We start from the raw sequence: 16,445 nt of genomic DNA, 5'->3' as shown, positions 1-16,445 counted from the left end.
CAAACAAACACACAAAAGAATAAATGAATCTTACAATTACAATCAGGTGTGAAATGGTTTTCTTGATCTTAGAATTTCAACAGTAATAAAAAAGTAAACAGAAATAAAGTCATTATGTGAAACGTTTGAGGCGTTTTAGTTTTAACAGAAAACATCTTCAGGACCCTTCATTGAAGACGTGTCAAAAATAATTATTATATTTTCTATTTTTTCTCCACAGTTCTTTGTAGTCATGGAGGTACAGATGATTTAAACTAGAATGTGCCATTTGTTTAAATGCTGTTATATTTTGTGTTGCTGTGAGTCTTGCATTTGACTGTGAAAGCAGAACGTGACGTAGGAGGAGTTTCCTGTAAACAAATTCTCACAGGGATTCAGTTGACATCATATTTAAAGAGGATTCATGGATTTGAAAACTTACTAAGCAAACTGTCAACATGGCTGACAGAAAGCTCACACTGTTGGTGGTTGTTCTGTCTGTTTGGATCGGTGCTGAAGGTCAGACCATAACAGAGTCTGAAGCAGCAGTTAAAAGACCTGGAGAATCCCACAGACTCACCTGCTCAACATCTGGGTTTAATTTTAGAGGCTCAGTCTGGAACTGGGTCAGACAGGCTCCTGGTAAAGGACTGGAGTGGATCGCTTTGGTACACACATCTAGTACTCCTATCTATTACTCCCAGTCAGTCCAGGGCAGATTCACCATCTCCAGAGATGACTCCAGCAGTAAAGTCTATCTCCAGATGAACAGTCTGAAGACTGAGGACACAGCAGTGTATTACTGTGCCAGAGACACAGTGAGAGACGGTGATAGCAGAGTCATACAAAAACTACTTCCTCTATTTACCACCACTGGGAACATTCAGTTTATCTGTATTGCATTTGTTGCAGCTGAGTTTGGTGTTTTTTATTATCCATGATGATGATTTGTATGAAACAATGAATCATTTATATTTTACACATAACATAAAGCCTCCATCCACAACAGTCTCCTGCCAGCCTGCACACGGTGAAAGATGAGAACAGATTCAAATTTACTTTGTAGACTTCAGCCAGGAATGTCATATTTCTCATCAGCTATTATTTCTCAAAGATTTTGTGTCATGTTAGTAACATTGAACAAAACACAAATCCTGCTTTAAAAATAAAAAAAAGAAGAAAAAGAAAAAAACAAACAAAAAAAAATGCTGCACAAAATTTAACCTCAGCAGACAATGCAGTACAGACAAAAAAATTTAAGTCATATTTTATCTTTTAATCAAATTCATATGGCTGGAATCTAAACTTCTGTTGTAACCATCTTAGTTCAAAGTCGTCAAAAATGAAGGTGAAGCCCATTTAAATTCTCTCCTCCCTGTGAGGAGGAGTCAATGCAAAACTCAGATGTCTTCCACCTCTACATATCTGACTGCAGAGACTCTGACAGAATCTGAACCAGTGGTTAAAAGACCTGGAGAATCCCACACACTGACCTGTACAGCCTCTGGACTTGACTTTACTGGCTACTATATGGCCTGGATCAGACAGGCTCCTGGAAAAGGACTGGAGTGGATTGCCTGGGTTCATAGTGGTGGCAGCAAACTCTACTCTCAGTCAGTCCAAGGCCGGTTCACCATCTCCAGAGACAACAGCAGACAGCAGCTGTATCTGCAGATGAACAGTCTGAAGACTGAAGATTCTGCTGTTTATTATTGTGCTCGAGAGTCACAGTGAGTGAAGGTGGTTGAGCAGCTGTACAAAATCCTATGGTACTGATCTTTCATGCTGGAGCCTTCATTTTTTTAACAATATTTATTTTCCTTTTTTTTCATATTTTGTTTTTATATTAGTTGTCTTATATTTTCATACATATTTACATACATAAATAATAACATATTTTTATAATAATAAATTAATATTCCTACCTGCATGAAATTAAATTACTGCTGAAATTAAATTATGGCAACTGCCTTTCTATACATGGACAAAATATGTTATCTGAAATTATCTGAAATCGTAAGTGAGTGATAACATCAGTGTAAAAATGATGTTGCAGTTTTTGATATAAAACCACTAGAGGTCAGTCAGGGTCATATTTCTGTCTCCTCTGTTACTAAAAGGAGACTCTCAGATCTGGTGTCCTCACTGATCTGAAATGACTGACACTAAACCTTAAAGCTTCTGCTGGTCTTCTACACTGGATGTTGTCACAGTTCAAACATTTCTACCCAAACAAAAGACACTTTTGAACATTGTGACAAACTTGGCCTCAACCAAATGTGTTGAATTTCCATCACAGAATCAAAACATCTTACGAGCAGTGACTGCAGCTCCATCTGTCTGTGTCATCACCGTTCATGAGAGAAGACAGCAGTGATCTATAGGGCAGAGAACAAGTGATGGCAGCTTATTCAAGCTTAAAGTTTCCAAACAAAGTGAATTTACACGAACAGTTTTATGCAATAAAACAGCTAATAAAGTTTTCTGTATTGGAATATGAACAAAAGGTAAGTTCATCTGTTCATGTGCAGGAGGAAGTCATATCCCTCACTTTTATTTCATTTGATCTATAAAATATACATTATATTGATATCGTTGGGGAGGAGGTGACTTTTACCAGAATAATGCAAAGTTCCTCTACCACACATACACTTCTACTAGTTCTGTGATATTAACAGGACAGAATCTGCAGCCTGAGGACACAGCTGTGTATTACTGTGTACGTCAACCCACAATTACACAAAGCACCAACAGACCTGCACAAACACCCAGCAACACATCTGTGACTCAACCACAAACACGTTCTAAAAGTGAACATTAATACAGACAGTGCTCTCTGATTAATTTATTATGTAGTTGGAACTTTATGGAATTCACTGAATGTTAGAGGGATTTTTTTTTGCTTCTGCTACATGAGACTGAATCTGACTTCAGTCTACTCTGAAGCAACATCAGTGTAGGAGACACTTAGAGAAACATGATTTTGCTAAATTTCAAGAAAATCAAAGCAAATTTAATTTCTTTATTATTTTTGTGCACAGTGATGCCACGAGAAGAGGGGGAAACATGTTTCCTGTTTCCATGAGAGAAGATAAACCAAAACAACTGAAAAATCTAAAAGCTCCGTCTCATCAAGTTTTGAATAATAACATTAATCTTTCTATAATTTGGAAAGAAGAAAATAAAGATTAAAGATGGTCCATAAATACAAATCATACATTGTATGAAAGTAGTTTGAAAAGAAGAAAAGAAGATAAAGAGACAAGTGAAATGCTGATTGATTAAAATGTATTAAAAAACACAAACCTTCTGGTTAATGATCAGAATAATACTGTAGATTTTTCCATTTAATGTAAATTCTCAAAGGAACTAACATGAACTGAATGAAGCTGCTGTTTATTGTTGTCCTCAGTTCACAACAAAAATTGTCTTGTCTGTAAATGCAGATACATTTTCCAAGAGTCACAGTTGAGTGAGTAATAACACAAAGTAAAGCAGGTGATTTCTAATTAAACTTGATCATTGATAACAAAACATTTTCTTCTTTTAACAGGTGTGAAGTGTGAACAGTTGACACAGCCAGCCTCTGTGACTGTGCAGCCAGGTCAACGTCTGACCATCACCTGTCAGGTCTCTTATTGTCTTCGCAGCTACTTCACAGCTTGGATCAGACAGCCTGCAGGGAAAGGACTGGAGTGGATCAGTAGTGACACAACTGTCAAAGATTCACTAAAGAACAAGTTCAGTATCAGCTTAGACTCTTCCAGCAACACAGTGACTCTAAATGGACAGAATGTGCAGCCTGAAGACTCTGCTGTGTATTACTGTGCCAGACAGTAACACAATAACACAAAGCATCAGTAGACCTGAACAAAAACCCCTCAGTGCCTGAACACTTGTAACATGAAGCCACCAGAGGAGGAGCCCTCAGACCACTGATGATTTCACATCAGTTCACTGTTTCAGTAAAGAGGGAAACACTCTTTAGATTTTAAAAATGTTTCTTAATGAAATTTTACAGCAACTGTTTGCATCAATGTTACGTGCTGGAGTGGTGTTTGTGTATGTGTGTGTTGTGTCCTCGGCCCCTCCTCTTTTTCCAGCAGGTGAACCAGCACAGCTGTCCCTGGTTTGACAATCAGAGCTGGAGGATAAGGAGCACTGAGGAGGCCTGGTCTTTGCCAGTGTGCCAGCGAGTGGTGACAGCTGTGTTATTATTGTTATCGGCCAGTGGGTTGGTTTTCTGAGTGTATCCACGAGGTAGTGTCTGTGTGTTACTCCCTGTGGCTGGGAGGGGGTTTTCCGTTTTCTGTTTGTTTTTCCTGATTGTTGCTTTTTCTTTCCCGGGTTTTACCGGCTCCAACCGTTTCCCGGCGCTCGCTTTACATTACTGTGAAAGGATCTTGGTTACCTTATTTACTTTATAATAAATTGCCTTATTTTTTACCATTGTTACCATTGTTTCCTGGTTATTCCTTCTCCCCGCTTTATTTAACATTGTTACTCCCCACTCCCCTGGACCACTTGGGGACGTAACAATCAATTTCAACACACTGACTTTGTCATCACTGAAACATTACTGTATGTGAAACCTTATTGAAAAGCACAACTTTGTTTTAAAGGTCATAATTCAACAAGACATGGATCTAGAGAAAGTGTCTCTTACATATATCAATATTTGAAATAGAAAAGAAAACAAAAAAATACTTTGAGTCACAACTGCCATAGTTACTGAGTCAATCGATCACAAAATTCATCTTCTCACTAGATTATTCTGATCCAGTTCCCTCCTCCCTGTGAGGAGGAGTCAATGCAAAACTCAGATGTCTTCCACCTCTACTTATCTGACTGCAGAGAGGATGACAGAGAACAGTGGACACACAGTTGAACATGATGGACTATAGGACAGGACTGCTGCTGTTAACTCTCTGCTGGGCAGGTCAACAGTTTCTCTGATCTTCATTTGATATAGTTCTTACTTTTGCAGTAATATAAGTTGTGACGTTTTTTATTCTCTTGACAGGTGTTGATGGTCAGACTCTGACAGAATCTGAACCAGTGGTTAAAAGACCTGGAGAATCCCACACACTGACCTGTACAGCCTCTGGACTTGACTTTACTGGCTACTATATGGCCTGGATCAGACAGGCTCCTGGAAAAGGACTAGAGTGGATTGCTACTATCACACATGATAGTGGCAGCAAACGCTACTCTCAGTCAGTCCAGGGCCGGTTCACCATCTCCAGAGACAACAGCAGACAGCAGGTGTATCTGCAGATGAACAGTCTGAAGACTGAAGATTCTGCTGTTTATTATTGTGCTCGAGACTCACGGTGACTGAAGTTGGTTGAGCAGCTGTACAAAATCTGACAGTGCTGATCTTTACTTTGCTGATGATTAAATTCAATCATGAAAACTGGCACATAGAAAACTCATGGCCTGGTTTCCAAAAACAACCATAATCACACAGTTATTAAAAAAGACAGAAATGATGAATTAACTTGGACAGTTAAAGCCTATATTACACTAACTACCTGCTGGGACTGCACGTGGAAAGTAGCTGCTAGATACTGTAAATATGGTACAAAGAAACTTTTCTCTTTGTGTGAGAGGATTTCTGTTTTACATCTTTCATGTACAATTGAAAACCTCCAACTATCTGCAGGAAACACAGGTCTTCATATTGTTTATATGATTTCGTTGTAGCTTCACTTTCTTTACAAAAGAGAAATTTCACTATTCAATAATATTCAAATAAATGTCCCTCATAAGGAAGTGAAGCATGTTGAAGCAACTTTTAGGCAACTGAGGACATAACTGTGTATTACTGTGTACACCCTCAAATACCCAGAAACATACATGACTCAAACGCATGGTCTAAATGGAAACATTAATGATGATATAATTATCTGATTTACTGAGAATGTTCTTGTATGTTTATGGAATCGATTCAGTTTTACAGGCAGTTTTTCGTTACTGCTGATTTGACTTCACTCTGCTGTACTTCCACTGACATCAGTGTAGCAGACACTTAGAGAAACATCTGCTCATTGTCTTCGCATGTTGGATAGTGTGTATCATGAGGCGCTGAGGCACTTTGATAAATCCACATGAGATTTCTATGTATTTGATAGTAACAAGTCTTTTTATGACATTACATCTCTCACAGTCAAACACAGAGTTCTTTCTACTGTCAAAGTTTAATCTAACACTAAACTACCCAACACAAATACAAACTATACATTATATTCATTTAGTCTGAATCATGGACCGAACTGAAAAATATTTGATTTGACAACAAGCTTTGCTGGATCAGAAGATGATTAGAAATGTGGAACATTCACACTCACTGCATTTAAATCATTTATTCATTGAATGAAGTGTTGAGACAATTTAAAAAAAATACTCATAGATGTTAGTTGATCAGAGGAATATAGTCGAATATGTAGCTCATCTGCTGTGTATTACTGTGCCAAAGACACACACTGGTTAAAGTGAGCAGAGAGGCTTTACAAACACTCTACAGAAATGTTTCACAGAGACCTACAGGGGGCAGTAGAACATAAGGAGAAGGAGTTTGACTCCAAACACAGACACATGCTGCCCATTGTTAAAACAACAGCTGATGTTGTGCTTTGTGACTTCCTGATTCTCATTGCAGTGAACTTGTGCTGCTTCAACAACAGTAACAGTTACTAATGTTCTCAATATTGTGCTTGAACAGCTGCTGTTAAGAATTTACATTATTTGACATCTATTCATGATATATCCAGTAAATGGAAAGTCTATCAAATACTGCTGAGCAGAATGAATTAAAGATGTTATGATGAATAACATGAACAGCACAAAACACAGTTGTAATCAATATTTAAAATGATGATCTATTTCCAGAGATGTGTGAGATGTGGTGAGTTTCTCTTCCATCTCTATATTTGTGTTGCAGACTGATAGAAAAGGACTAAAAACACTGATGTAAACACTGGAGACTGGACAGAGACTATTTGCTTTCAAACCTGATTATTTGGTTGTTTCTTCATCCTGTAACTGGACAGAAAAGAACAAAAAAATGGACACACAGCTGTGAATAAGACAGTGATTGTGGAGCAGGAATAAAACAGCTGATGTCAATCAGCTGATTCAGACACAGCTTCAGTGCTCGGCCTGAACTACTGCAACACTGCTCTGTGTTTTCACTATCATGACAGTGACTTGAGTCCTATCACCAATAAACACCAGGGGATTTTATATTGTAGTGTAGAGACACTGAGGAGAACACAGTCTGTTAAACTAATTAGACTTAAACATGAAAGACACACTTCAAAGTTATCATCTCCAAATCCTCCTCAATATTTATTATAAAGTTAAACCAAACATGAAGTGAAATCACAGTCCACTCCACCTCTCTCCTCCCTGTGAGGAGGAGTCAATGCAAAACTCAGATGTCTTCCACCTCTACTTATCTGACTGCAGAGAGGATGACAGAGAACAGTGGACACACAGTTTAACATGATGGACTATAGGACAGGACTGCTGCTGTTAACTCTCTGCTGGGCAGGTCAACAGTTTCTCTGATCTTGATTTAAATTTGTCTTTAAACACTTGACTGTTTAAAAAACCCGACTCTATTCCTTTTCATCTTGACAGGTGTTGATGGTCAGACTTTGATACAATCTGACCCAGTGGTTAAAAGACCTGGAGAATCCCACACACTGACCTGTACACCCTCAAGACTTGACTTTACAAGCTACTGGATGGCCTGGATCAGACAGGCTCCTGGAAAAGGACTGGAGTGGATCGCTTATATCTATAGCAGTGGTAGCAGCAAATTCTACTCTCAGTCAGTCCAAGGCCGGTTCACCATCTCCAGAGACAACAGCAGACAGCAGCTGTATCTGCAGATGAACAGTCTGAATACTGAAGATTCTGCTGTTTATTATTGTGCTCGAGACTCACAGTGACTGAAGTTGGTTGAGCAGCTGCACACAAACCTTCAGTCCTGATCTTTATTATGTTGATAGATCCAGAGGAATAATGGTACTTTTTATTAGTTATTTTAGTTGTTAGTAAAATTGTGGATGTGAAGGAAATTTCATATTATTTAGGTAAGAACATGTGACAGTCGTAATGTAGCTGAAAGTTTGATTTTTATTTTGACCTCCTGGGGTTGTTGTTTCTAATAAAACAATAAATAAAATATATTTAAAGGTCTTGTTACTCGTGAACTTTTGTGAATAAATGAAAATAAGTTTATTAACATAATATTGAAGTGGACCATGTATTGTAGTTCCACTTTAAACCTTTAGAGGGCAGTTAAAGTCTTGTTTTTCTCTCCTCTGTCTCTGTGATGAGACAGTTACAGCAGCTCATCTCATTCATCTGAACTAACTGATCTTTGAACCATCACAGATAAAGACAAACTCTCAAATGAAAAGTTTTACAAGTTTTGATGTAAAACTGTGAAAGTTTTTGATGTTGGAAAATGAATCGCAATATTTGGTGATTTGATTTGAGAGTTTCTACTGTCAGATATTAAGAATTTAATGAATTAAACACAACAATAGTGTTGGTTCATCAAGTCTACAAGATGTGGAAAGTAGATATAAAGATGATCAACTATAAGATCAGCTGTTTATTGTTGTTGTTCTCATGTGACAGTGATGAAATTATGTATCTCTGTCAATTACTTATTTGTTGCAAAAGCTACTTAAACTAAAAAGGAAAAAAAAAACACTTGATCAGTTGAACTCAGACAGTCAAAGCCTGTATGACAGTAACTACCTGCTGGGACTGCACAGTGAAAGTAGCTGCTAGATACTGTAAATATGGTACAAAGAAACTTTTCTTTTTGTTTGAGAGGATTTTTGTTTCACATCTTTCATGTAAAACTGCAAACCTTCAACTATCTGCAGGAAACAAATCTCTATATGATTTTTAAATTTTTTTCTTCATTTTCTCATCAAAAGATAAATTTAAATATTCAACAATTTGCAAATGAAGGTTCCTCATAAAGAAGTGAAGTGTGTGTCTGTGTGTCAGTGAGAGGACAGAAGAGCTCACATCAGTTCAGCTTCAACATCAACCATGTTCTCTGTAGTTCTGATACAGCTGCTGGCAGCTGGATCCTGTGAGGAGCTTTCAGTGGATTCACACTAATAACACCTTAGAAACACTGAATATTCAGATGAACGATGGAGATAATGTTGATTTGTGTTTCCACAGGTGTGTACAGTATTGATCTCATCCAGACAGACTCAGTGGTTGTGCAGCCTGGACAGTCTTTGACCATCACCTGTCAGGTCTCTGGTTATTCTCTGACTGATAACAGCTATGCAACAGGTTGGATCAGACAGTGTGAAGGAAAACCAATGGAGTGGATTTTGCATCGCTGGGGAGGAGGCAGCTTTTATCAAAACAATGCTCTGAAGAACAAGTTCCTTCACCACACATTGACTAGTTCTGTAACATTAACAGGACAGAATCTACAGCCTGAGGACACAGCTGTGTATTACTGTGTACGTACATGGTGGGACACTTGGCTCCACAGTGACACAAACAACCAACAGACCTGCACAAATACCCAGAGACTCCTGTGGCTGAACCACAAACACAAGCATGTTCTAAATATTACAATTAATAAAGACAGTACAAGTCTACTGAGAGGATCAACGTGTAAAAGTATGTGAAGAACTGAACAGAAGAGTAGTTCAGTATTTTAGTAAATCCATGTAGATTTCATTTGACTTCTACTTCAGCTGACATCTGAATAAGTGAGATTTAGAGAAAGTTGATTGCTACACATCACATTTTAATTATTTGATTTAACTCTGTCTATGTGTGTGTGCAATACCTGTTTTTTTCCTCCATTAGTCCACAAATGATTTTCGAGGACTTGACTTAAATATCTTACATTTCCCCTACATTACCATTACATTTCCCTTGGCCAGCTGACAGTCATCTCAGAGTTGATGTTAAAGGGCCATTGCTCTGAGGAAGGCATGATTAACATCAGACTGTAGGACTGACTGAATCAACCTTGCATGAGTCAGCAACTGTTGTCCCTTTGTTTGCCTAAAGCAAGACTTTCTGAAAGTACTTTCAGAGAACAACTGTGCTCGGGTCTTCTCTCCACGCAGCATGAAGTAAAGAGATTTGATTCATCACACCGTGTCTGTAATTCTTCAGAGCAACTCTCAGGAAGAATTTTTTTCTTCCTGAGAGAAGCTGCAAAAAAACCTCCACAGACAACAAGTAGCAATGTGACCTCAGTCACGTCTGAGTTTTCTCATCACCTGCAAAATCACTTTAATACAGTCTATCCACATAATATTTTATATATTTCAAAGTAACAATGAAATTTGTATTCTCTTTATGATGTTACTCAAAGTACTGTCAAAGTTTAATTTAACACTAAACTACCCAACGCAAATACAAACAATACATTACTTTCATTTAGTCTGAAACATGGACCAAACTGAAAAAAAAACATTTGATTAGACAAGAAGACAAGACAACAAGGATCAGAAGATGATTAGAAATGTGAAATATTCACAATCAGAAATATGTTTAAATCATTTATTAATTTTACAACATGGTGAAATAACAACAAAGCACAAAAAGTGATGAGAAACTGTGATGCCAAGATGAATTATCTTACAGTATAAACAAGAAATGTGGGAAAAGTGGTGTTTTAAACAAATTACATTAAAAAAATGCCAGATAAAGTTTTTGACAAACAATAAACCCACAGCCAAGTACGTTCCACCTCTCTCCTCCCTGTGAGGAGGAGTCAATGCAAAACTCAGATGTCTTCCACCTCTACTTATCTGACTGCAGAGAGGATGACAGAGAACAGTGGACACACAGTTGAACATGATGGACTATAGGACAGGACTGCTGCTGTTAACTCTCTGCTGGGCAGGTCAACAGTTTCTCTGATGGTGATTTTAATTTTCAATCAAAAGCTTCAAAAGACTTAAAAGCAAATGACTTTATTTTTCTATCTTGACAGGTGTTGATGGTCAGACTCTGACAGAATCTGAACCAGTGGTTAAAAGACCTGGAGAATCCCACACATTGACCTGTACAGCCTCTGGATTCACATTCAGCAGTTCTTGGATGGTCTGGGTCAGACAGGCTCGTGGAAAAGGACTGGAGTGGATCGCTTTTATCTATGGCGATAGTAGCGGCAAATTCTACTCTCAGTCAGTTCAGGGCCGGTTCACCATCTCCAGAGACAACAGCAGACAGCAGGTGTATCTGCAGATGAACAGTCTGAAGACTGAAGATTCTGCTGTTTATTATTGTGCTCGAGACTCACAGTGACTGAAGTTGGTTAAGCAGCTGTACAAAATCCTACAGTCCTCACCTTTCAGGCTAAGTATCAAGTATTTTATGAATCTAATCTTGAATTGTTATGGTATCTTTATAGACAATCACTCACAACAATCTGGTTTCTAAAAGTAATCTCAATGCAATACATCTCCATAAATTAAAATATATCTGTACATCTTATCTTAAATGATTCATCATATGAGACTGAAAATTTGTGTTTTTGAAAAAAACAGTCAGTGTCAAGTCCCAGTCTCATCCGTTACCAAGATGAGATTCTGAGATCTGGTGTTTGGTTGAATGTACTAATCTTCAGTCACTTCTTACTTTCTCTCAGAGATCATTTTGCAATTAATCATAGCTCCACTCACAGCACAGCCGTTGTGTTTAACTCATGTGTTTGGTGATTTTGTCAGACGACATCGTGGTTACAAAAACAAGATTTTAGCAGCGCAGGACAGCAACTTGGAAAAGGTTTTGAAGTTGATGTCACAAACTGGCTCAGTGAATGTGACAAGAAGGGAGTCCAAGCAAAGTTAAACTAAAAGCAAACAATTTATCACAACTAAAAACAACACACATAAAAAGCAATGGGGTGTGGAAATTAGTTCGTGTTGCTATGAAAGCAGTGCATGAATGAGTAGCATATGTGCTGTGATGGTTTGTATGTGCAAAAGCAAAGCATAATGTCAAAACAAAGGCTGTCAGCAGTTGGAAGGGAGAGGACAGATGAGCACATGGGCCAGCTTTTATAGCCCAGGAGGCCTCAGCTGAGCTGCACCAGCTGACGACCCTCCCATGTCAACCAATGGCCTGCTGATGGAGGCCACAAGTCAAACACATCAGTCTGTCAAACAACAAAGTTGTTCTGATTACTGCTAGTGTCAGACCACTAATGATTTCACCCTAGTTCACTGAGAATGTACTTTGCTCTGAAAAACCGGAAATAAAATACATTCTCTTAATAGTAATGATAAGATGGGACATGTAGGGAAGTTATGATTTTTCTTATGTCAAATCCTTCCTTTAAAAATGAAATGTGAATAACAACAAGGTCAGAAAATTTAAATTATTTCACTTCATGATGATGTTACATGATGTGAAAATAATAAAGTGATATCTAAAATGTCATGTTTTTGTTTTTCATCATCACAGATATAGAATTCAACACTGATGGTCAATCACTTGCATTAAAAGAAACACACAGTGACTGATATGATTGAATGAAAGCAGAAGAGACTTCCTGTACATGAGCCCCTCCCTCCCCATGATGTCCTGATGCAAATCCTCAGTGTGTGCAGTGTACTTGTGTCCTGCTGACTGCTCTTGTAGTTTGTGTGGAGCATCAGAGGTCACATCTCCAGCCTCAGGATGATGAACACACTCACTCTGCTGTGTATTACTGTGCCAAAGACACACACTGGTTAAAGTGAGCAGAGAGGCTTTACAAACACTCTACAGAAATGTTTCACAGAGACCTACAGGGGGCAGTAGAACATAAGGAGAAGGAGTTTGACTCCAAACACAGACACATGCTGCCCACTGTTAAAACAACAGCTGATGTTGTGCTTTGTGACTTCCTGATTCTCATTGCAGTGAACTTGTGCTGCTTCAACAACAGTAACAGTGGACACACAGTTTAACATGATGGACTATAGGACAGGACTGCTGCTGTTAACTCTCTGCTGGGCAGGTCAAAAGTTTCTCTGATCTTGAGTATTTAAAAAGGTCCCTATTAAAACCATCTGACTCTATTCCTTTTTGTCTTGACAGGTGTTGATGGTCAGACTCTGACAGAATCTGCACCAGTGGTTAAAAGACCTGGAGAATCCCACACACTGACCTGTACAGCCTCTGGGTTTGACTTTGGCAGCTCTTGGATGGCCTGGATCAGATAGGCTCCTGGAAAAGGGCTGGAGTTTGTTGCTACTATTGAATATGACAGTGACAGAAAATTCTACTCTCAGTCAGTCCAAGGCCGGTTCACCATCTCCAGAGACAACAGCAGACAGCAGGTGTATCTGCAGATGAACAGTCTGAAGACTGAAGATTCTGCTGTTTATTATTGTGCTCGAGACTCACAGTGACTGAAGGTGGTTGAGCAGCTGTACAAAATCCTGCAGTCCTCATTATTACAACAATGATCTCACATGTTCTTATTTCACGCTTTTGAAGAAAATGATACAGCCATTCATTTATATCAGTTGTTGTTGTTATTTGTGAAACTGTGCAAACTGGCCCCGTGAAGGATCATCATTAATGACCATTAACCATTACACATGAATCTAAAAAGGAAAAAAAAAAAAGCATCAGTCACAACACAGCAATCTGGTTACTGAACTCACTGAGTAAGAATTAAAATAATAGCAAGCAAGTAACCACAGTTCTACATAGTTACAGTTATAACTATGAGGAATCTAAACTGTCCCAATATGAGGGTAAAACTGAATGTTTCCTTGATATAAACACTAGAGAGCAGTAAGTGTCAAGTTTCTGTCTCCTCTGTCACTACAAGGCGACACTGAAATCTGCTTTTCTCATTGATCTGAACCGACTGACACTCAACTTCACCATCTCACTGTCTCAGAGGGATTTCAAGATAAACAGCTGAAGACTGAAGAAGCTGCTGTTTATTCTGTGTTTGTGAGACTTACTCATTCAAGGTTAGGGTGCATGACACTGATGTGCAGTTTGTACTTAATAAATGTTCTTTTCAATCATGCATCAGGCAAACTTACTGCCTCTTTCTCATGAATATACACATGTGAAAAACTGGTCAATCGCACCAAAGCAAAGAGCAAAACTAAACAACATCTTGTTCAACATCTGTTTTCAGGCCTCTCTCTAAACCATATTGTAGTTCCACTTCAAACCTGTAGAGGGCAGTTAAAGTCTTGTTTTTCTCTGTGTCTGTGATGACACAGTTACAGCAGCTCATTCCATTGTTCTATGTGCCGACTGAATTTCATACATGTAGGTGAAACACAGAGTGAGTAGTGCCTCACTGCAATTTTCTAGGCGCTGCTATGGACCCATGTTGCCCACTCAATGCAAGACCCATGATACATGTACATTTTCAACAGGCCTGACACGTGTGCAAAGTTTGATGAGTTTGACCTTGATTTATTCTTCATAATAATTATAACAAAAATATTAGTAAAAAAAAAATAAAAAATCAATCCAATAGGGTCATCGCACTGTTTGCTGCTCATGCATTAATTATTAAGCAGCCCGGATTCATCATGTCCACCAGATGTAGGAAGTAGATCTAAAGATGATCAACCAGAAGACTGGAGGCTCAGCTGTTTGTTGTTGTCTTTTCTGGAAATGCAGAGACATTGTCAATGTGGTAAAACTGAGTTATTAATGAAATCAAAAATTAAAGCAGAGGTGATTTCCAGACATGTCTTCACTCTGCAGATATAATAACACTGAACAGACTCTTCTATTGGCTCCAGTTGGACCAACACTGATGCTTCATATGTTTGATTGTATGCAAACTCAGTGAGCTTCCTTGTTCCTCAGCTATAAAAACTTCACATCAGACTGTCAGTGGAGTTCACAGCTGCTCACTTTCACCATCAACCATGTTTTCTGTAGCTCTGCTGCTGCTGTTGGCAGCTGGATCCTGTGAGTCTCTCTGGATTTGTCACAGTCAACAATTCTTCTTTTGCTGTTTAACTTGATCATTGATAACAAAACATTTTCTTCTTTTAACAGGTGTGAAGTGTGAACAGTTGACACAGCCAGCCTCTGTGACTGTGCAGCCAGGTCAACGTCAGCCTGCAGGGAAAGGACTGGAGTGGATTGGAATGAAAAATACTGGAGGCTCTCATTACAAAGATTCACTAAAGAACAAGTTCAGTGTCAACTTAGAATCCTCCAGCAACACAGTGACTCTAAATGGACAGAATTTGCAGCCTGAAGACTCTGCTGTGTATTACTGTGCCAGAGACACACAATAACACAAAGCATCAGTAGACCTGAACAAAAACCCCTCAGTGCCTGAACACTTGTAACATGAAGCCACCAGAGGAGGAGCCCTCAGACCACTGATGATTTCACACCAGTTCACTGAGAAAAACTGCCTCAGTACCTTCCCACTAGTTTCTGCAGTTTCATGTTCAGTCATTGTTTGTCAAAGATTTTCTGTCAGCATCCTTCAGTTGTGAGCAGAAACATTTCCCTCTTTGTTCTTTGAAACTCTGACGTCCTTTAATTCAGATTCGGCTGCAAAAAGCTTCAACATCTTGAAATTCATTTGACTGGAACATCTCAACATGCTTTATATTGTAACTGTCCAAGATCAACAGTGGGCAACAATGAAGAGAATTTGTGTTCTTAGATGTTTTTGCTAATTGTCTGATCTGAGATTTAATGTTTTCACTTTGTTTAGTTTGCAGTGGGAGAATAAATGGAGGTAACACTTGCTGACAGTAACTGTCCAAGTGTTACACTGTCCTGTTTACTTGTCTTCAGTTTGACAAAAAAAGAACAATTTCACAGACTTCATGTGACAGATAAGCAGCAGAAATGTTCCTGTTCACAACAGCAGTTTTTCTGTATCATCACACAGTTTCAGTTCATTTCCTCTCAGGGTTCAGAGTTTCTCTGTGCGTCTGTGGCTTCAAACACAGTTTGAATATTGAAACCTTGAGAAATTTAAAGTCTTCATTATCTTGCTCTTTCTTCACTGGTGTTTTCAGTTACACAATCAGATCTACAAACAAACACACAAAGGAATAAATGAATCTTACAATTGCAATCAGGTGTGAAATGGTTTTCTTGACCTTAGAATTTTAACAATAATAAAAAAGTTAAGGAATTAAAGTAATTATGTGAAATGTTTGAGTCATTTTAGTTTTAACAAAAAACATCTTCAGGACCCATCAATGAAGAGGTATCAAAAAATAATCATTATATTTTCTGTTCTGTTGTAAACAAATTCTCACAGGGATTCAGTTGACATCATATTTAAAGAGGATTCATGGATTTGAAAACTTACTAAGCAAACTGTCAACATGGCTGACAGAAAGCTCACACTGTTGGTGGTTGTTCTGTCTGTTTGGGAAGGTCAGACCATAACAAAATGTTTCAAGCTGAAATTGAAACAGTCACAGTCACTTCAGTCACAGTGA

At 38.4% G+C, this 16,445-nt stretch overlaps 1 protein-coding gene across 1 annotated transcript in view; it reads left to right on the top strand.

Moving 5' to 3' along the window:
* Positions 1–422: 422 nt before the first annotated feature.
* LOC139618218 (uncharacterized) overlaps positions 423–16,445 on the top strand; it is a 68,737-nt gene continuing 52,714 nt past the window's right edge. Inside the window, exon 1 of the mRNA XM_071473981.1 lies at positions 423–807. Coding sequence (XP_071330082.1) covers positions 438–807 — 370 coding nt within the window. The 5' untranslated portion in view covers positions 423–437. The remainder of the gene's footprint in view (positions 808–16,445) is intronic.

This window comes from Trachinotus anak, unplaced genomic scaffold, assembly GCF_046630095.1.
Source record: "Trachinotus anak isolate AG129_WGS33_773 ecotype Australia unplaced genomic scaffold, CSIRO_AGI_Tana_v1 ptg000003l, whole genome shotgun sequence".
Lineage (NCBI taxonomy): Eukaryota > Metazoa > Chordata > Actinopteri > Carangiformes > Carangidae > Trachinotus > Trachinotus anak.
Note: the sequence above shows the minus strand (reverse complement) of the source record. Positions and strands in the feature narration are given on the sequence as shown.